The sequence below is a fragment of the Esox lucius genome, chromosome 14, assembly GCF_011004845.1.
Source record: "Esox lucius isolate fEsoLuc1 chromosome 14, fEsoLuc1.pri, whole genome shotgun sequence".
Classification (NCBI taxonomy): Eukaryota; Metazoa; Chordata; class Actinopteri; order Esociformes; family Esocidae; genus Esox; species Esox lucius.
Window position 1 is genome coordinate 12,913,457 of NC_047582.1, and position 21,657 is coordinate 12,935,113.

Here is a 21,657-nt window from a genome sequence, read left to right on the forward strand (position 1 = left end):
ATATTCGTTGAGTTGGTTTTGATGTCAACCACCTGTATTCAGTGGAGAGTGAGAAACTTTGTTAGCCTAATAAATATGCATTTCAACAGGGACAACTCCAATATAGTGTTTAATTCTTAAATTTGTTGGGATGTCACTTAGAGCACACATCAGTACACTTACAACAACTTAAGCATGAATGAACCTCTTTGATCTCAAAAGCCAAACATATCAAAATACTGTAGCAATTAATCTTTATCTTGATCTATGGTCTAGAGTTTGGGCTGAGTAAACCTTGTTTTGCCTCTTCTCTCTGTTTAAATGAAACAACATTATTTATGGAAAGCAATCTATCATGATTGTCTTTCATCACCATAACTGGTTTACATGCATGATGGTGTTTTAAAAAAAAATGACATTACAAATGACTGTTGCTGTGTTTCTCAATGAGTTCAAAGCATGCAAATACAATTTCACAACTGGTAAATTCCCTACTCCCACTTGGTTATGAATGTAGCATAACACATTGGCCGAGTCTTTTCTTATTTAAAGCTATGCTTGCATGTTCAGTTATGTAATAAATATATAATAAGATGAGCAGTATCTTGACAGATACATTTATATGAAATAATGCATTCCACCAGCGCTCCATCTGCCGGACAATGTATGACGAAAATGAGGACTCCTCTGATGTTGAAGAAATTGCAAATGTCAGGGGTTTCAATCTGGAGGAGAAACTTGCTAGCGATTCCTACAACACACATTTCGTTCAGATGATGGATGGCAAAGGTACAAAAATGTGTTTCATTATTATTTTCACACACACTCACTGCCCTCCAGGGTCATTGCTGAACACACATTCTTTTATTTTAAAGAATTCATACACGAGAAAGAAACAATTTCCATTGATTTATAGGTCACACTATCTACCTGGGGATACATGCTGAACACCTACATCCTGTTTTTCTCTCCTAGATTTCACTTATGAGTATGTTCAGAGAGAGGCACTTCAGACGCCTCTTATTTTCAAAAACAAAGATGGCCTAGGCATCAGGTGAGACATGGGTAAAATATGATAATAAAAAAGAAATTATGACATGAACAATACAATCCTGTGTTGCTGTTATATGCTCTTGTTTGCCTTGGGTAAATATTAGGCTGCATGGAATGGTTTAAAGATAATATGCTTATTTTGACTGTATTCTTTATGATGAACAGAATGCCAGACCCAGAGTTTACCGTCAGTGAGATAAAAGGTTTGGTTGGTAAGTCTCATTTAAATAACAGTAAGAATGGTACTATTATTGTTACTGCATCAGTACTGCCCTTAGACTACTTTAGTCTAGACCATAGTGCCGATCTATAAAAAAAGTGATGCTACCGGTGAGGCTGTTATCTTCTATCTAAATGTGTTGATGGACATTTTCATAAGCCTGTATTGCAGCCTGTAATGCAAGAATGTGATGACTCACTGCGACCGAGTAAATAGAAATATATTTATCTATAATCTAAGCACACTTCAGCTTGACCATGACATTTTAACTTTATTACCCCATAAAACGACTCACCTTACGCAAGGGGAGGGTTCAGCCCAGTTTGTGCTGTAGGCTCTGCCATGGTTCAGCAACCCCACCTGGTGGTGTAGGTGACAAACAGCATGCTTTCAACTTGGGAGAGTTGTACCTGGGTTAGCGTAACACTCCTGGGTCTGGGTTTTGCAGGTAGCCGCCGCGCTGTCGACGTGATGGATGTGAGCACTCAGAAGGGCTCTGAGATGAGTATGGCCCAGTTTGTCCGCTACTATGAGACGCCTGAGGAGGAACGAGACAAACTCTTCAACGTTATCAGCTTGGAGTTCAGCCACACCAAACTGGAGAACCTCATCAAGAGGCCCACTGTGGTGAGGAGACGCCACCAGTGTTTCTTTCATGTGTTAGTAATGACTAAGGATGCATTTGATAGTGAGTTCCCGCTGTCAACTCTCTTCAAGGTGGATTTAGTGGACTGGGTGGACAACATGTGGCCTCTACAACTAAAACAAAGGCAAACTGAAGCCACTAACGTCATATCAGAAATGAAGTACCCCAAAGTACAGAAGTGAGTAATTTGTCTTTAATTTGTTATTACTTTCCTTTCAGAATGGGAATTTATCGCATTGCATTTGTTATTGCTATATACAGCTCCAGGAAAAATTAAGAGACCACTGCAAATTGAACGTGTCTATTCCTCTCTCAAAATGTTCCTTTTCAACTTTTTTGGAAAGGAAAGAAAAAGGTGCAGTGGTCTCTTAATTTTTCTGGGGATGTATGTTTGTATGTATGTGTATATATGTGTATATGTATGTATATATGTGTATATGTATGTATATGTGTATATTACCAATATATATACATACACACACACACACACACACGTATTATATATGTTCTATATATATTCTCACAAAAGTGAGTACACCCCTCACATTTTTGTAAATATTCGAGTATATCTTATCAACACTGAAGGAATGACACTTTGCTGCAATGTAAAGTAGTGATTGTACAGCTTGTATAACCATGTAAATGTCCCCTCAAAATAAGACAACACACAGCCAAGAGAGTACAACCCTAAGTGAAATTTCCAAATTGGTCCCAAAGTGTCAATATTTTGTGTGGCCACCATCATTTTCCAGCACTTCCTTAACCCTCTTGGGCATGGAGTTCACCAGAGCTTCACAGGTTGCCACTGGAGTCCTCTTCCACTCCTCCATGATGACATCACAGAGCTAGTGGAGGTTAGAGACCTTGCGCTCCTCCAACTTCTGTTTGAGGATGCCACACAGATGCTCAATAATGTTTAGGTCTGGAGACATGCTTGGCCAGTCCATCACCGTTACCCTCAGCTTCTTTAGCAAGGAAGTGGTCGTCTTGGAGGTGTATTTGGGGTCGTTATCATGTTGGAATACTGCCCTGCAGCCAAGTCTCCGAAGGGAGGGGATCATGCTCTACTTCAGTAGGACCCAGTACATGTTGGCATTCATGGTTCTCTCAAAGAACTGTAGCTCCCCAGTGCCGGCAGCACTTATGCAGCCCCAGACCCTGACACTCCCACCATCATGCTTGACTGTAGGCAAGACACACTTGACTTTTTACTCCTCACCTGGTTGGCGCCACACACGCTTGACACCATCTGAACCAAATACGTTTTTCTTGGTCTCATCAGACCACAGGACATGGTTCCAGTAATCCATGTCCTTAGTCTGCTTGTCTTCAGCGAACTGTTTGCCGGCTTTCTTGTGCATCATCTTTAGAAGAGGCTTCCTCCTGGGACAACAGCCATGCAGACCAATTTAATGCAGTGTGCGGCGTGTGGTCTGAGCACTGACAGGCTGACACCCCACCCCTTCAACCTCTGCAGCAATACTGGCAGCACTCATACGTCTATTTCCCAAAGACAACCTCTGGATATGACGCTGAGTATGTGCACTCAACTTCTTTGGTCGACCATGGCGAGGCCTGTTCTGAGTGGAACCTGTCCTGTTAAACTGTTGTATGATCTTGGCCACTGTGCTACAGCTCAGTTTCAGGGTCTTGGCAATCTTCTTATAGCTTAGGCCATCTTTATGTTGAGCAAAAATATTTTTTTTCAGATCATCAGAGAGTTCTTTGCCATGAGGTGCCACGTTGAACTTCCAGTGACCAGTATAAAGTAGTGTAAGAGCGAGTGTACTCACTTTTGTTGCCAGCGGTTTAGACATTAATGGCTGTGTGTTATTTTGAGGGGACAGCAAATTTACACTGTTATACAAGCTGAACACTTTACATTACATTGTAGAAAATTGTCATTTCTTCAGTGTTGTCACATGAAAAGATATACTCAAATATTTACAAAAATGTGGGGGGTGTATTCACTTTTGTGAGATACTGTGTGTATATATATATATATATATGTATATATAAATAAATGCAATGTCAAAGTTGGTTAAATGTTTAATATACTGTTTCTTTTGTTTTTTTAACCTGTTACAAAATAGTAATGCACTAGACCACAGGCCAAATTCTGTTTAAAAAAATAATTGTTGGAGAGTTTTTACCAGGAGGAAATATTAGCCTACTATTACTTTTTCTGAAGTACCTCAGCTCTCCCTGTCTTCACCTACTGTGCACTTCTGTGGTTCACTTCTTCTGGTGGCTCTAGATGGTTGCTAGGCAGCGGGGCTCTTTTATGGTGGAGGGCGGTTCTCCACAGGGTAGAGACCTGACTCCATGGATCCTCCTCAGCCAATCAGCTGCCAGCATTCGGACATAGGCAGCACTCTCCAGCCAATTGGTTTTCCTTTCACCTTCATTCCTTCTCTCTCACTCCCACTCTATCTTGCTCTCTCTTTCTCTCACTCTAACATTCTCTCTCTCCTCTCAGTTTCTAACTCTCTTCCTTTACTGAGTGGAGTCCTCCGTAGATGAATAGGCAGAAAAATTCAAGCCAGAGCAGATCTCTGGTGACCGGCTGGTGAGCAGCGCATTGGGGGGCTGGTCCTGAGCGACTCGGCTCAGAGAGAGAGAGAGAGAGAGAGAGAGAGAGGGAGGGAGAGGAGTAGCCATCGGGTAGGTCTCTGTCTTTTACTGGGAAAAGCTGCTGGGATTACTCTACCATGGCATTTGACTGATTGATTGATCCCCTCCTTAGCTTAAGGGCTAGTGTGATTGATTGGGAGCGGCGTTCAGCTTGTAGTGTGTTTTTGAGCGCTGAGCCCAGGGTCTGCTCGCTCTCTGTCCATTGGGAAAACCACTGTGCAGTCAATTGAATGGGAATGTGTGTGCGTGTGTGTGATTTGAGTGTCTCACAGGTTCTGCGGATTGGCCGGCTGTCTAGGACTACTGACAGCAGACAGGGCTGGAGATGTCTGTCACAAACATCAGGGACCGCTTAAGAGCCCCATATGCTTCTTTGTATTTAGGTGTTTGCAGGTATTTGGGATTTAAGGAGTGGAGAGTGGGAATTCTGCCCGGCAGTGCAGCATGGTCATGTGTCTCTAAATGGTCTACCGCGGGGTATTTGTGTTCTTCACCCTATGCGCTTTTCTGATCTTACAATGCCCCAGTCAAGGTCACACTCCTATGTCCTCCTGGGATCCCTTCTCTCAGGCTGTAGCCCTCTCAGGGGGTTCACTGCTCTTGGATGGATGACACAGCAAAGGCCAGCAGGGGCTGGACAACTGAAACTTGCAATAGAAAGTTTATTTAACTAGTCAAAAATCAAACATACTGTGTTATATATTTTATTACACTCACATGGCATTTGATACAAACTGAAATCCGTGAGCATACAAAATATGTATACAATTTGAAATAAATCCATCCATCCAGAGAGTCTGAACATGACTTTTAATTAATGTGCAGTGGATAGATTACATTTATATCATTCTGTCCTTGATTTTTGAATTCTTTATAGGTTTTGGCTGTGGCTGGTCCTGCCTGTTGTTATGTAGCCAGTATGTGAATGGACAGTTAATGAAGCTGACACTAAATTCTGTGCTCTCTTCTTGACCTGGATCAGTGAACTGTGCCAAACAGAAGCAGCATATTTCAGGGTGGGAGGTTTGTAGCATTTGTATATGCTGACCTTGTCTTCTTGTGAAGTGAACGCACAAAGAAGTCATGTTTTCAGGCTTCACCTCCAGCTTGAGCCAGCTGTGGTGTATTGATGTTACCAGTGGCGTGGACTTGATTGAGATCCACGTTCCTGTTAACATCCCTGGCAAGTAAAGCAAGGAAGATTAGAGGACCCAGAAGACCTCCTTTAGCCAAACCCCCCGCCAGTCTCACGGGATGGGAAGCAGTCAATATTTTATAAGCTTCTGTGACTGACTAAATCATAGGAGGAACATTTGCCTGTGTTGATCAGCCTGGCAGGTTTCCTTTGCCAACAGAAGTTATTTGTCCTGCAACAGATGCACAGAATTACTACCATGTCATATCCACAGTAAAAGGATTTCCATTTGAAATGTTCAATAAATCAGGGCCAGTTTGGCGGATACAGATTAAGCCTACTGTAGGACAAAAGAAATCAAGCACAATGGAAACCAGCCCTCTGTGTGTTCCATGGACCTGTAGCTAGCAATTATATTGCCTGATGTAGGGTTTGGATCTGACAAACCTGGAGAGCTGACTAACTGAGCTGGATACCAGGAGAATAGATGGGCCATTGTTCAGCAGCAAACAAACACATCAAACCACCTAACTAAAAGTCACAACTGTGGCTCTGACAAGAATGTGCCTCGTAATGATAGTCTCTCCCCCTTTCTTCTCTCGAGCCCTGGAGTCAGTGGTTGGATAGTATTCTATTAATAGATCTGTGTTCCTTCTCAGTCACATCTCACTGAATTACTGAATGATTTATATCCCATGGAACCCTAATCATTACGCCATTCATTTCAGAGGAAAGGAGTCCAGTTGTGAGCCATTATATTAGCTAATTTGTGGTTATTGATACATTTGTTCTTTTGGGGAAAGTGAGTAGTGGCAGACGTGGTAGAGTGGCTGATTTCAGCAGGGATATTGTGGGCAATGCGAATTGTTTTCAAAGCTGGTTTCTGAGGAATAAACCGCCGACTTCTTTTGCCCAAATTGCTTCCATATTTAGTGTTACCACGCACAGCTGACGCGTTGAAACGGTACAATTACGGACTCGTTCCTGGAGTGACAACAGAAGGAGAGGGATTAAGCCCGGTGGCCCTGCTGTGCGTCTTCTCCTTTGACAAGGCCCGCTCAGCTCCGCCCCTGGCCTGACCTGTGCGTCCGTTCCCAGCGTAGGGACCCGTGTTCCTCAGGTTGTTCAGAGCTGCCATGCGGACCCGGAGTCTCAACGTGCGTCCCTGTCACCCCTCCGCTCTAGGTACTGCTTGATGAGTGTGAAGGGCTGCTATACCGACTTCCACATTGATTTCGGGGGCACGTCTGTGTGGTATCACGTCTTCAAGGGAGGGAAGGTAAGTTCACGTCGTCCCGTTCGTTTTTCGCAGGCTGTCCGCTCCCCGACGACAATCCAATCCGCCTCAGGCTGGGTACCCCAAACCCTCTGGGCCGGTTTCGCAGACACAAATTAAGACAGGTCTAGGATAAAAAAAAAAATCTAGTTCAAATTGTTTTTGTCCTAGACTAAGCTTAATCTGTCTGCGAAACCGGCCCTTTATATCAGCGGAGCTGCTAAGGAACCTATTCCCTGTTTGTCTCTGCGATGGTTGCAGAATTTCCATGTTGTTATGTTATCGCTATGCAAGCCTTTGAAGGATCCCACTGAGCCATGCTGCGGCGGTCGTGCTAATTCAAGACGGAGGAGGAACGATAAACGATAGCATGGGCCAATCTGCTAATCATGCTGACTTCTCAGCATGCCCGGCCTTACCTCCAAATCTACCGCATTGCTCTTGTTTGTGTTTGACAACCTGAGCCACACCCTGACCTTTCCCTCCCTGTCCCGTCCGCAGGTGTTCTGGCTGGTGCCGCCGACGCCTTATAACCTCGCCCTGTACGAGGACTGGGTCCTGTCGGGCAAGCAGAGCGACATCTTCCTGGGAGACCGCGCGGACGGCTGCCAGCGGGTGGAGCTGAAACAGGGCTACACCTTCTTCATCCCCTCCGGTTAATTGCCTTGCATTTCGTTCCGATGTGTCCCTGTCGTGTAATCATTGATACCGCCTTGACAAGTCATAGAGTACATGCGCTGCTTTAACCAGCCACGTGTTTGACCTCTGTCCGAGCGCGCCCTGTTCCGAGTGTCAGCCAGTTCTCACCGTGTTCGGCTGCCTGTCCCGTTTCAGGCTGGATTCATGCCGTCTACACCCCCGAGGACACGCTGGTGTTTGGAGGCAACATTCTGCACAGCTTTAACATTCCCATGCAACTCTCCATCTATGAGATAGAGAACAGGACTAAGGTAGGCGCTCTCTTTCAGGTGTGGCATTACTGACGCTTCACCTCTGACCTCCTTCATTAGTGAAAGCATTACTGAAACCAAACTGTCTCTGCACTGAAGATGGATGGGGCAACGGCCTTCATTTGTGCAAAAACAAGTCAAGGTCACGCGTTTTCTGCATCGATGAGTGTGAGGGGCTGACTAGTCCATTCCTGAGCCTCAACTTCGCTGGCGTTCACAGATCTGAACTGGCCGGTGAATGTAATATGAAAGAAGCTAGTATTCTTTGGAAAGAACCGTATGAGAATGAGGTGTTTGGCCACCAGCTGCCCACATGCCTGCTTTTATTAAAATGCTATCCATATTGGCATGGAAATACAGCCTCTGACAGGTTTGTCTGTTAAGTCAGAGTGCAGCTCTACAAGGGTTCAAATTAATCATGGAATTGGTTTTGCACGCAGGCAACCAGACACTGAACAACTTCATGGGAAAGGGGTCCAGCAATGTAGCTTCGATGGTTCATCTCTTCTTTTTACCCAAACTCCCAAGGGCTTCTTATATTGTTGATCAAATATTGGGGTGATTTGGTTTTTTGTATGCATGTGTTTGTACCGCATATGACCTAAATAAATTGATGCCGCAAAATGTTTTCAGCCTTCTTATTCAGATATTCTTTACAATAAAAATATCAGAGTAGTTATTGTAACAATGTATATGCGAGTTGTTCACGCTTCGAAATTGATATGACTGCTTGGCTAAATGTAGCTTTCTCTGATATGATGGATGGCTGGTAGGAAAAGAACAGTACTATTTTTGTTTCATCGGGAGAAGAGGCATGTGCGAGACAGAGGCAGTTTGATATGGTCTCCAGGGGTTGGCTCGTTGTGGTTGTGCTATTTTTACACCTTGAGACATAAATGGAGCGCTAAAAAGAAAAGATCATCTCCGAAAAGTGTTGATCTGTGTGAGATAAAAATAACTTTTTATTTATTTTTTCTTCATTTTTATTTTAGTATGTTCCCCAATCCCAATTTCCCAAAAATTTTCTCTCTCTCCAATTTCATCACATCCAATGGCGCATCCAGCAGGGAGAGATAAGGATTGGGGCATGTCTTTCTCCTTGGCCAGTCCATGTGATTTTTTTTTACACTGCATGTCCAGTCATGAAATGGGTCAGATATGTGCGTGTGGGGACTACCGACTGTTAACCTTGGGTAGCTTTTGAGTTCTATCTACTGACGACCTTGGGTAGCTTTTGCAGGCACCTGACCCCACCACAGAGAGTCGCTAGAGCGCGATGAGACCAGGAAATCCCTGCTGAATGTTCCACTGCATTACACTACTAGCCCAGCCAGCAGCACAATCAAATCTTCAACTTAAACTGGTGGACAGTTGAGCACAATGGAAAAATGCCATAGACCACCTGGGAGCCCCTATAGTTTTGTAACTTGGAGGATAATAATTTGATGCTGCTGTGTCAGTGGAATTGCTTGGGCTTGAGTAGAGCCTCTGGTTGCCAGTGTGTGTCTGGGGTTTGTGTTACCATACCTTTGACTTTGTTAAGTTGTTTTTGGACTTTAATTGTTCAGTAAATTCCAATAAATTGTCAATCGACAAAAACAAAACTCTTGTTAAATGAGGCGATGCATAACGTTATTGCCTTTTTGTTTGCGTTCACTTTTTTCAGATTGTGTATGTTTTTGTCTAAACTTGTTTCAGGTTAATTCCAAGTTCCGCTATCCGTTCTACCATGAGATGTGCTGGTATGTCCTGGAGAGGTACGTCCACTGTCTGACCAAGCGCTCTCATCTTGCTCCGGAGTTCCGCAGAGAGCCTCTGCAAATAGGTAAGCCCAGCTAATGGAGCCGTTGGACCAATTCCTTGGGTGTGTCCAAAACACTGGTTTTAAACTTCCTCTCACGCAGATCATTGCTCTCCTTTTGTATTGTAATGAGCACTCAAAAAAGGGTTACGTTTTAATCCCCTGCAAAAAGCCAGAGATATTAATCATCTGACCTGGGTGCTATTTGAACACAGACACCACCTCCTCACTGATTCGATCGCAAAAGGACAGTAACTGAAGTTCTTACCTGAATGGTTATGCATAAAGCACAGTAGACTAGTCCTGTTCTTCGCCCTTCTCGCATCCTCTTCCTCAGACTTGGAGACGAAGCTAAGTACAGAGAGCCCGTCCTCTGACTCTCGGAGCCAGGACATGGATGAAGAGGACTCCTGTGAGACGCAGCAAGGACCGGATGAACGGAGCGACAGGTCAGCATTTGATGACCCATGCTCTCCTGAAAACAGGAAAGGGAAATTCAGCAGCCCTCAGCACCTCAAAGCTGCCTTGTCCAATGACTCTGAGGACAGCTGTGTACCCACTTTCACCCAGCCCTCAGACTTCCCCAAAACCCCGTCTGGCTCGCCAGGTTCCGAGGCTCCAACTAAATGGACTCATTTGACCGAGTTTGAACTAAAGGGTCTCAAGGACCTGGTGGAAAAACTGGAGTCACTCCCTGAAAATAAGAAGTGTGTTCCACTTGGCATCGAGGACCCCCAGGGACTGCTGGATGACATGAAGGTATGTGGCTCATCCATTTTATGTCTAATGTACATTTTTGTCCAAATGCCTGAACGGGCCACTACAAAACACCAGAACCTATTTTACTGTTCTCCCCATTGCCTAGGTGGTGCTGAAGGAACATGAAGATGACGATCCCAAAATGGCTGCCACGGGTGTACCTGTGGTGTGCTGGCCGAAGAAGTCTGCCAAGGTGAGAATGCCTGTTTGAACCCTGGTGTTGTTGTTCGTCTGTCATTTTGATGTCCCGCCCGTCCTCATTGCCTGTGCCTTGGCCCAGCGAAGCAGAGAGCATGTCGTATTTCTGAGGTCATCTCCCTCTCTCACTTTGTTTTCTCCTTATTTGCATAATTTTAAGTTAGCTAACCTAACGAGGGAGATAATGAGATTCTCTGTGTATTTTGCTTCGCTCTTCTGCTCGATGTCACAGCTGGGTATCATCTACAGCGGCTGCCATGTTTTCATTATTTACATTGTGCTGAGTGATCTTGTTTACCAAGTTAGAGCTTTGTGTTTACAGAGGAAAGGTTGAACGAAAAGTCTTGTCCTTGTGGGTGATCTAAACACACTGACTCGCTAGACAGAACAATTCATTATTTTCTATCAGGTCAGAGATGCTTAGTTGTGCTAAACCCCCATTCCATGACCCGTTACTTCGACTGTTGCTTCGATGAAGAGGGAAGTGAAAGTGTAGTGTAGTGTACAAGTTTAAAGTGCAAAAAACTGTGGTCTGCAACATTAAAACATGCCGGTTTCTGCCACTGCGAATGGACGAGACGGTGTGTCGTAACTTTTCTTTTCTTCAGTGTTTCTGTCAGCTTCTTGTACCGTCTATAAAATGTCACCCACATGAAGTTTACTATGTAAACTCTGGTAAATGGATGCTCTCTTTCTTGGTATTACCCGTGGAAGAATTTATTTCTCTTAAAAGCGTTATTTTCTCTGAGGGATACACCGTGAATGCCTTCTTATCGCAGTGGTTATACATTTACAAAAGGGATATTCCGCTGTCGGACTTCCCCTGAAAGCAACTTAGCGTCAAGCATCCAGACGCACATTAAAACACTATTCAATACAAGTGGTTTTGTTGACATGACTGTAGTACAACTAGGCGCAGGGCTCTTACTAAGTTTCAAAGGTTTTCCTTGACTGAAAGTTAATCCTTCTGCTTTTATCCCTTGATAAGTGCCAGCTTGGTTTCTGTTGGACTAATTCATAAGAATTATTATTGTTTGGTATTTCTGATTGGCTGTTGTTTGATTAAGATTTGAATGTTTAATTGCTACCTGTTTCTGATTGGGTGCTGTTTGTTTCCCTGGGAAACTAATAAATCTGTTGTTTGTCATTTAGTGATGTGCTTTTTTGATTGTTTTTGATTATCACAATAGTAGCAACAATAAAAATAACAACAATAATAATAATCATTAATTTTCAGGGCAATTAGCCTGCATCTTATTTGATGGGGGGCGGTAAGGGACCTGGATAATGGATGGGGGGGCGCTGGACCAAAAAAGGTTGAGAACCAATGAAGCTTCGAAAGAACTTCAGTGGGAGAGGGAGCTCAGAATCACAGATATTAAGCAAGAGGGATTACTTCTCTCAAGAATCTGTCCATGTTAAGCAGTTACCTAAATATTACGTGAGGTCAGGAATGTTTGACTTTTGAAATGCAGTCAAGGTAAGCATGATTTGCAATTTTGATACTTGAGGTTCATTTTAAACTTATAGAGGTGTTATAATGATTAGGATTTTATGACTGTTCTGGTTTAGGTGTGATGCACTTGACATCCCAACATCATTAAAACTTTTATAAACACCTTTTCTTGAAGTTGTCCCCTTCGATTATATTAACTCAATATTCAAAAATTATTCAAATGCCAAAATGTATCCACGAATCCAATGAAAAGAATAGGCTGGAGCTTAACTTTGTGCCTAAGGAAACTGCCTTTCTGTTAACAGAATCTAATGGAAACCCTGTTTACCTCAGGACAACAAAGCCAAAGACATTAGGATCTCATTATTATAACCAGTATCTCTGCTCCAGCTCATGCCAGAGCAGAGCAATCAAAACCAGATTCACTGATGCGGCAGGCATTCAGGAAGGGAACAAACTACACCAGTCACTAACAGAGCAGGATGACTAAGACACCATAGCAGATCTCAGCATTGTACTGGATTTTGAGAGTATAAATCTGTCGTCCCCTCCTCCCCAGCCCCTCAGTCCATTGAAAGGACAGCTGGTGATTGTGGGGGCTGGATGTGTGCTCCATCTGCCTCCCTCTATTGGCTAGACTGGTTAGATTTCTCTCCCACTCATCCAGCTCATGAATATCCCCTAACTGGTTATGCATTCTCTCTCCTGACTGGAAGAGGGGCTCCCCTGCGCATATTCAAAGCTGTTATCTGCTGTTATCTGCATACGGTGTGCCCATTGGCTGCCCTGCCTGCCTGTCACGCCTCACTCCAAGTCCTAGCCATTCCCTATTCATGAGCCGGCCCGCTCTGCTTTTGCTGTTCCGTATCTTACTGTTGCGGGTGATTGTGGAGCAGGAGGGAGGGCCGTGGGGGGAGACGGCAGCAGCAGCAGGAGGAGGAGGCTTAGGCTGTCTGCAGCCATGTCAGTTTGCTGTGAGCTGGTAGGGGTATGAGAACCAGCCATGGCCATGTCGCTGAGCGCTGACGATGAGGATTACGACTCAGAGGCCGAGCAGGTTGGTTAGCGCGCTGGGTCCAGCTCCTGTGGAGACGGCTGTGGAATCTGTGCGCAGCGCAGTGAATAGAGCAGGGCAACGGTAGATGTTGTTGGTATATTGAGGCGTCTAGCTGAAGAGAAGTGCGGTTTCTGTTTCGGTGTTCCGCTTTCTGTGGCTCAGGTTTTTTTTTCCTCTGGTGGTTATAAGTTGATTGACAGGTTCTGTGTGTGTGTGTGTGTGTGTGTGTGTGTGTATTTATATATATATATATATATATATATATATATATATGTGTGTGTGTGTGTGTGTGTGTGTGTGTGTGTGTGTGTGTGTGTGTGTGTTTCTGTGCGTGTGTTTGTGTCCATGGAGTAAGGAGGTGAGAAGGGACTGAGTGTTCAGATTGCAGTGTCAGACCTTAAAGCACTGCTGGTTATTCCAGAACAGTGAAGAGAAATGATAAACAGCAAGAATGTTGTGTGTGTGTGTGTGTGTATGTGTGTGTGTGTGTGTGTGTGAGATTAAACAGGACGATGAAGACCAGAGATGAATATTTAATAGGTTCGTATGAGCTTGTATAAGCATGTATGAGCAGGCAAGAATAAATCAGAGACATTCAACCGATTTTTGTTTTTGTACCTGCGATTGTGTATGATAATTAGAAAATAAAGTTGACGTACGAATGGGGTTTGGCCCGGAGACTGTGCGTTTGAGGGAGCTTTAATGTTATGTATAGACTCCTCTGCCACATAGTCACAGCACTGCATTCCACACCCCCTTCCACTTCCACACTGACAGTGCTGAGGAATCATTGGATACAGGAGAATTCCTTTCGATCCTCGGCAAGGATGTTTTTTTTTCTCCCCTCGTCCCAGTTTTTTTCCGTTGTTGTTGATAATCACATAGCCTTTGTTGGTGATGTTCCTGCTGGATATGGACGCACACGTTGGCAGGGGTTTCATGTCAGCACGTCACCGCCATCTTAAGGGTCTGGTTGTGGATGCTTTCCTGCTGCTTGTGTGATGTATGGAGATTCATAGAGAAAGAAGTGACAACAAGTTGTTAACAGAGTCACTTGTGAATTCCTTGGGTAGTTGCCGTATCAAGACCTGCTCTAGAAAATCCCTCAGAACTCTACAACAACAGCGCAGTCAACATTTGGATGAGTGCTTTTCTGGGCATTGGTAACGAGCCCTTTTGATTGCCGCCTTCACAAAGCTGCCTTAATTAAACGTGATAATGTAACGAGTTAATGACAATCTTTCCCCGCCATCTTTCTCAGTAACTACCTCAAGGCGCTCCTAGCGCAGCTTCTGAGACTCTTGCATCTATTATTCCTCACTCACTGGCTAGCTTTTCCCCCTTGAGGTTTACCAGCGGTATTGTTTCATCTGAGATCACACGTCACTTGTGTTTGTGCTGTACAACTGCCTCAGCGTTACGGGCTGCCCGAATGACGCAAGTCCTTCTGTATTCCACCGTGGCATCCGGCCCTGTTTTTACCCCTCGGTTGACCATCAGCCAGCTGAGCTAAGGAATAGCCTGCTGATGTACTTCTCCTGAGATGAGTGTTGGTCGTTCCGCTGACCTCATACTCAGGGCCACGGGGTAGGGCGACTTACTGCCCCTCTCACCTAGTAGGTTTGGGTTGGCTCCTCTAGCTGGCAGGGCTGGGAGTTGCCAGGCACTTCTTAGTTGGCGATTTGAATTGTTAGTCTGAGTAACGATTCTGATGATTCTGTATGTTTTGCGATTCCATACTGTGATTTTATTGTGATTCAGTTTTCCAAACATTGCTGACCTTGTCTTCTGCAGAAATTCATGAGGGAGCCATGAGAAAACACATTTTGATCTGTCATGGACATAAATGGGCAAAAAAAAGGAATAGTTTCTATGTTTGGAAATGCGATAGAGCGTTTTGTGGTCATTAGATCCACACCAAGGTCAACCTGAACATCCAAAAATACAGTGTTCCTTATAATCCTTACGGCCTACATTTCATGTGTTCTTTATTCTACCAGTTGATTCATTTTGGTTATTATAGAGAAGATGGCCAAGTCTCTAATACAGTATTTCAGTCAGTCATATTTCAGGGCTTTTAGGAAGAACTCACTGTGTAGAGCTGGGGTCCATTGCTACCACTCACAGCTCCATGCACATATGAGGCTCCCAGGGTTCAAAAGCCATCTCCACCCATCACCACTGTCTCTCCTCTCATCTCTCTTTTTCCTATAATTCTGTCAATAAAAAGCATTAAAAAAGCAGTGGAAATAAGGAAGGACTGTAAAAAAGAAAGCGCTCAAAGAGCTGCCGCCCCTCTGTGAAGACAATCCTAATCCTGAAGACAAGACGTTAAGGAAGTCACACAGACAAAGTATGTCTTCTGAGTTCTTTGTGTCTTCTACAGTCTTTTAAAGATGAGCTGAATGGCTGTTAGGGATTGACAGTGTAGCACCCATAATGTTTATTGACTGTATAAGCCTTCATTTTGATGCTTTCTCTGTAAGCCAACTTTCATAAAGATTTTACGCAATCTAAAATTAGTCTCTCTCTTCCTGGCTACTATTTTAGCGTTATGACCGAAGGTTTTGGATGTGATGGATGAGGATGTGTCTTAAGTAAATATCTTGTGCTTTCACCGCATTTGGTGTACTTGTTTCGGTGTGTATTCCTCTGATGCGAGCTGTGCCATTTGTTCATCCCTTAAAAATGGTGTGTTCTGATAAATGACAATACTATGTGAAGATATGTAAAAGAGGAGAATGTTTATCGACAATCTGTCAACAGTCCTGTAGTTTATTATATTTCCATTTTCATGAAAGCCCCTCAAGCCTAATGAGGCTTGCGTTATTACATTTGTATATTGTATAGAATGGAGCAGAGAGAGCCGAGTTGATACATTGCAACAGTCTAAGAAAATGAGTTGTATCGAGCACAAACGGTTTTGAAAATACGATTGGCACAGGAAGAAAGGAAAATGATCTTCTACTTTTGGGAGATGCTTCAAAAGCAGGAGTCATACAGACCTAATTTAAAACAAAACTTTTATTCCCAAAAAAATCAATGGTGCTTGGGAGCTGTGTTTGTTTGGGAGCTGTGTGCCTGTGTGAGAGGGAAACTGAGCGAGAAATGTAGTGGTGTGTGTGTTAGTTGAAGAGAATGGGAGGTTTCATGTTGTGTTTCACATTTCTGCCACAGTGTCGTGCCGATCATTATGGCTGTAGCGTATATTCTTCCTCTCGCTCCTCCAGCTACATAACAGGTAGGCATACTAAGGTCCTAGCATCCTGTATGGATCCCTGTCTTCTCAATGTACAGTGGGGAGAACAAGTATTTGATACACTGCCGATTTTGCAGGTTTTCCCACTTACAAAGCATGTAGAGGTCTGTCATTTTTATCATAGGTACTCTTCAACTGTGAGTGACGGAATCTAAAACAAAAATCCAGAAAATCACGTTGTATGATTTTTCTTTTTTGCATTTTATTGCATGACATAAGTATTTGATACATCAGAAAAGCAGAACTTAATATTTCATACAGAAACCTTTGTTTGCAATTACAGAGATCATACGTTTCCTGTAGTTCTTGACCAAGTTTGGACACACTGCAGCAGGGATTTTGGCCCACTCCTCCATACAGAGCTTCTCCAGATCCTTCAGGTTTCAGGGCTGTCACTGGGCAATACAGACTTTCAGCTCCCTCCAAAGATTTTCTAATGGGTTCAGGTCTGGAGACTGGCTAGGCCACTCCAGGACCTTGAGATGCTACTTACGGAGCCACTCCTTAGTTGCCCTGGCTGTGTGTTTCGGGTCGTTGTCATGCTGGAAGACCCAGCCACGACCCATTTTCAATGCTCTTACTGAGGGAAGGAGGTTGTTGGCCAAGATCTTGTGATACATGGCCCCATCCATCCTCCCCTCAATACGGTGCAGTCGTCCTGTCCCCTTGGCATAAAAGCATTCCCAAAGAATGATGTTTCCACCTCCATGCTTCACCGTTGGGATGGTGTTCTTGGGGTTGTACTCATCCTTCTTCTTCCTCCAAACACGGCGAGTGGAGTTTAGACCAAAAATCTCTAATTTTTGTCTCATCAGACCACATGACCCTCTCCCATTCCTCCTCTGGATCATCCAGATGGTCATTGGCAAACTTCAGACGGGCCTGGACATGCGCTGGCTTGAGCAGTGGGACCTTGTGTGCGCTGCAGGATTTTAATCCATGACGGCGTAGTGTGTTACTAATGGTTTTCTTTGAGACTGTGGTCCCAGCTCTCTTAAGGTCATTGACCAGGTCCTGCCGTGTATTTCTGGGCTGATCCCTCACCTTCTTCATGATCACTGATGCCCCACGAGGTGAGATCTTGTATGGAGCAATAAAATGCAAATTAATTATTTCAAAATCATACAATGTGATTTTTGTTTTAGATTCTGTCTCTCACAGTTGAAGTGTACCTATGATAAAAATGACAGACCTCTACATGCTTTGTAAGTGGGAAAACCTGCAAAATCGGCAGTGTATCAAATACTTGTTCTCCCCACTGTAGTTTCTGAAGGTCATACAGGTTGTATCAAAGATGACAACTGTTTTCCAATGTGCATCTACTAACCATTATATTCTTTCCTTTTGTCTCACCGGTCCTCAAAATTGTTGTTTCTCTTGATCCGGAGAAAGCTTTTGATTGGGTTGAGTGGTATTATTTAGTTAATATTCTGGGATAATTAAGTTTGGGGTCTAATTTCATTTCATGGGTATGACTGCTTTGCACACCAACTCTCAACATTCAGAGTATTTCACATCTCCAGTGGGACCCGTCAGGGGTGCCATATGTCCCTGCTCCTTTTTGCTCTGGCGATATTACCACTTTCCTTAGCTGTAAAATCATCACTGCCATTCACTGGGATCCTTGGTGCAGGTGCAAAACACAGTGTGTCATTGTTTATAGGTTATGCGAATGTTATATACCACCAACCCTGTGAACTCTCTCGACAACCCACTGCATATTTTAAACAGATTTGGGTTGTTCTTGGGTTACTAGTTGAACATTCAGAAGTGAATGCAATTGACATTCACCCGCTGCCTTTCACTTTCTGTTTTTTTTTTACTGAGGTGTGAACATACAGCTCCGGAAAGAATTAAGACACCACTGCACCTTTTTCTTTCCTTTCCAAAAAAGTTGAAAAGGAAAGTTTTGAGTGAGGAACAGTGTTCAATTTGCAGTGGTCTCATACTTTTAACCCTTGTGTTCCTCACTCAAAACCTTCCTTTTCTACCTTTTTGGAAATGAATGAAAAAGGTGCAGTGGTCTCTTTATTTTTTCTGGAGCTGTAAGTACTCTTCACCAAACAAATGTTTTGAGTTTGGTCTCGTGAGTGAAAGATGATTTACATTGTTAGGATATTTTGCCTCTCTCCATAACTGGCAGAATCAAATTTTGCCTAGATTTCTGTACCTTTTTCAATGACTTCTGAACTTCCTGGCAAAATCATTTCCTACCATGTTAGACAGGCTCATCAATTGTTTTATTTGTCCAGGTAAATGACCTAGAATATGTAAAGTAATGCTTCAAAGAAGGAGACAGGATGGTGGGTCGGCACTTACGAATGTATAGTTTTTGCCGGACCATGTAACTGGAGCCAGCTAAGAAGAGCCAACGAATGTCTCTAACTGAGTGAGTGAGTGGCTGACTGACTGTCTGACTACCCCTTGTTAAATAGCGTAGTGGTTAGAGACGAGGCCCTGCAACCTATAGGTCCCGCGTTCAAATCTTGTTGCCGTCAGAGCAAATTATGCATTAGGATTTGTTCTGGATAGACAAAACCTTTGCTGGCTACAACCTTCAGTAGCTGCATTATAGTAAGCCTAAAATAAAACAGTTTACACTTATATCGCAGCTATTTCTGGTGGATTTTCCAAGTATTCATCCTTGCATGCTTTTTGGGGTAATATAGACTAGATCAAAACCTCTTGGGCAGTAATAGATTAGGGGTTTCCACGATTCTCGTCTTTTCCTTTGACAAAAAAGTCAGTTATTGTCATCTATATTCATAGTTATTGTATCAATGTCATTCACGAATGATAGAAAAATGACAGTTTTTGTGCCATGAAATGAAATAGCTTTGGCAGTGTAAAGTTCTTATTCAGTCTTGAAAGCAATTGCTCAATTCTTATGACTATTCCAAGTAGTACGTTAGATACTAGTAAGCCTATTACTGGCTAATATGCTGTTAATATGGCCAGTGGCAAATGCCATACATTTCATAGATGCTATTTGTGGTGGAGGTAAACTTCATAAGAAACGTTAGTCAATCAAATCAATCAATCAAATGTATTTATAAAGCCCTTTTTACATCAGCAGTTGTCACTAAGTGCTTTTGCAAAACACCCAGCCTGAAACCCCAAGGAACAAACAACAACAGTATTGAATTTCAGTGGTTAGTAAAAACTCCCTAAGGCCAAAAGCCAAGCACATGAGGATGTGGAGTCAGTTTAGTCAGTTTAACACAATGCTTGATGGTGTCTAGCGAAATATTCAAACTTAGCATGAGGCACTGTGGTTAAAGACAAAGCCACTCACATGGGAGACCTGGGTTCGAATCCAGAAAGGTAATCAACGTTTATGGTTTTAATTGCGGGCCAGCTGAACTAGGCCCGCAATTAATCCTTTTCTGGTTCTTCTGGGCAGCTGATATTCTAAAGATTCTGCCCTGGCACAAGGCTCCAACTGTCAATTGGTGCATAATGAATGCACACTCTTGCCAGTTGTCTTCACTTTGTGTCGTAGGTTGTGCCCCACTGTCTTGTGTCCCTCAACTTATACCAGAAACCCCATTGTGATGTCTACCTTGGACATCTGGAAACAATTCCCTCAGTATTTTGAACTTTCTGCCCCTTCTCTTCTGAGCCCTGTTTGTAATAACCACCTTTTTTACCCTCCCAACTTAACCAAACTTCTGTTCTGTGGTGAGAGAGGGGTTTGTTTTGTTTTAAAGATTTGCTTTTAGGTGGGAGGTTTTCCCGTTTTAAGGACCTGGTAGTAAAATGTAATGTGCCTTGCTGTCATCATTTCCTCTGTGTTCAAGCCCGTAGCTTTGCTTATTCTCATGTTCCTACTTTTCCTTATTAATCCCTGAACACGTTGTTGGAGGAGATTTTGTCTCTGCCAGTGATTCGGGAGGGTTTGATTTCCTGGCTGTATGCTCTTATGGTTTCCTCTGAAACCTCTCCACTACTCCACATTAAGGCAGACTTGGACTGTGAACTTGACCTAACAGAGGACTGGTGGGAGGAGGCTTTTTTTGTATGGTTTTTGTACTCCACATCCTCATGTGCTAGGCTAGGTTTAATGAAATTCAAGGTATTGCACAGAATTCACTATACAAAAGCTTTTGTATAGATTTGTGACAAACAACTGATATGTCTGATAGATGCTCAGTCTTTCCGGCAAAACACGCTCACATATTTTATTCATGTTCCAAACTGCCTGAATATTCATTATTCTTCTTTACTACATTCTACAATCTTAGGCATTGACCTGTAGCCCTGTCCTTTGATAGCTATATTCAGAGTTCAATCTCTATTGTCTTGTCTAACCAAATAGCAGGCAGATGTTGTGGCATTTTATTCACTTATAGACTTCCGTCAAATATTGCTTAGCTGGAAGTCCCCTAAACCTCCCACTGTTTCTGCTTGGTTGAAAGATCTCAGTTGTTTTCTGCCTTTAGAAAAACTGAAATACAATCTGAGAGGATGTACTGACGACCTTTTCCTTGGATAGCAACCATTTATATCCTTTTTTGGTCAATTACCAAATATTGACCGGGAATGAGTATTGTGACCAACAAAGGAAATGGGTGGGAGGGTGATTGGTGATAGTGTTTTTGGATTTTGTACATATTATTTAGACTTGGACATTTGTATTTGTTTTTTAATACATTTTTATTTTGTTTGGATATATTTGTGTGCGTTAATGTTGGTGTTTTTGGGTGGAGGGATGTTGTGTAGATATGAAAAAGGGTTTTGTAGCTGTAGTGCTTGTATGTTGCATCTCTGTATACTCAATACAATTTAGAAATGTGGAAAGAGTTGCTGTTCACCAAAGGTCCCCATCTAACTGGACAGAGCTTGAGCAGTTTTGTTGTGTCCGGATGTCCAAAGTTAGTAGAGACTTATCCATTGCTGTAATTGCTGCCAAAGTTCACCTCTACAAAATATTGACTGAAGGGACAGTGCTAGTCTTTCAAGTGTGTTGGTGTTATTTCTACATGTTCATTTTATTAGAGGTGTCAATACTCCACTCTCTTGTTTGTTCCATGTCTGTATGTAACATGGATAGTAGATGGTAGTACTTTGATGTTGCTATGCAAATCCTAAGAAAAGGCACTGCTGACGTTGCTTCTGAAATCTGATCCTTCTGGTTGCTTTATCAGTGGCTGCTTTATTACATTCCTGTCTAATTGTGATCACAGATTTATCTTATCTCTTTCCACATCACTAGTTCAAGAATGTTAAGATGA

The 21,657-nt window shown here is 43.1% G+C and overlaps 1 protein-coding gene across 5 annotated transcripts in view; it reads left to right on the forward strand.

The window, feature by feature from the left end:
* The window catches only part of LOC105014887 (lysine-specific demethylase 2B), a 32,459-nt gene that overhangs the window by 1,672 nt on the left and 9,130 nt on the right, over positions 1-21,657 (forward strand). For all 5 annotated transcript variants that reach the window (XM_034296799.1, XM_010877553.3, XM_010877554.3 and 2 more), the window contains exons 2-12: positions 624-768; positions 955-1,033; positions 1,198-1,244; positions 1,701-1,879; positions 1,970-2,076; positions 6,853-6,946; positions 7,445-7,598; positions 7,778-7,893; positions 9,592-9,718; positions 10,032-10,453; positions 10,560-10,646. In XM_034296799.1, the coding sequence (XP_034152690.1) occupies positions 624-768; positions 955-1,033; positions 1,198-1,244; positions 1,701-1,879; positions 1,970-2,076; positions 6,853-6,946; positions 7,445-7,598; positions 7,778-7,893; positions 9,592-9,718; positions 10,032-10,453; positions 10,560-10,646 (1,557 nt within the window). The remainder of the gene's footprint in view (positions 1-623; positions 769-954; positions 1,034-1,197; positions 1,245-1,700; positions 1,880-1,969; positions 2,077-6,852; positions 6,947-7,444; positions 7,599-7,777; positions 7,894-9,591; positions 9,719-10,031; positions 10,454-10,559; positions 10,647-21,657) is intronic.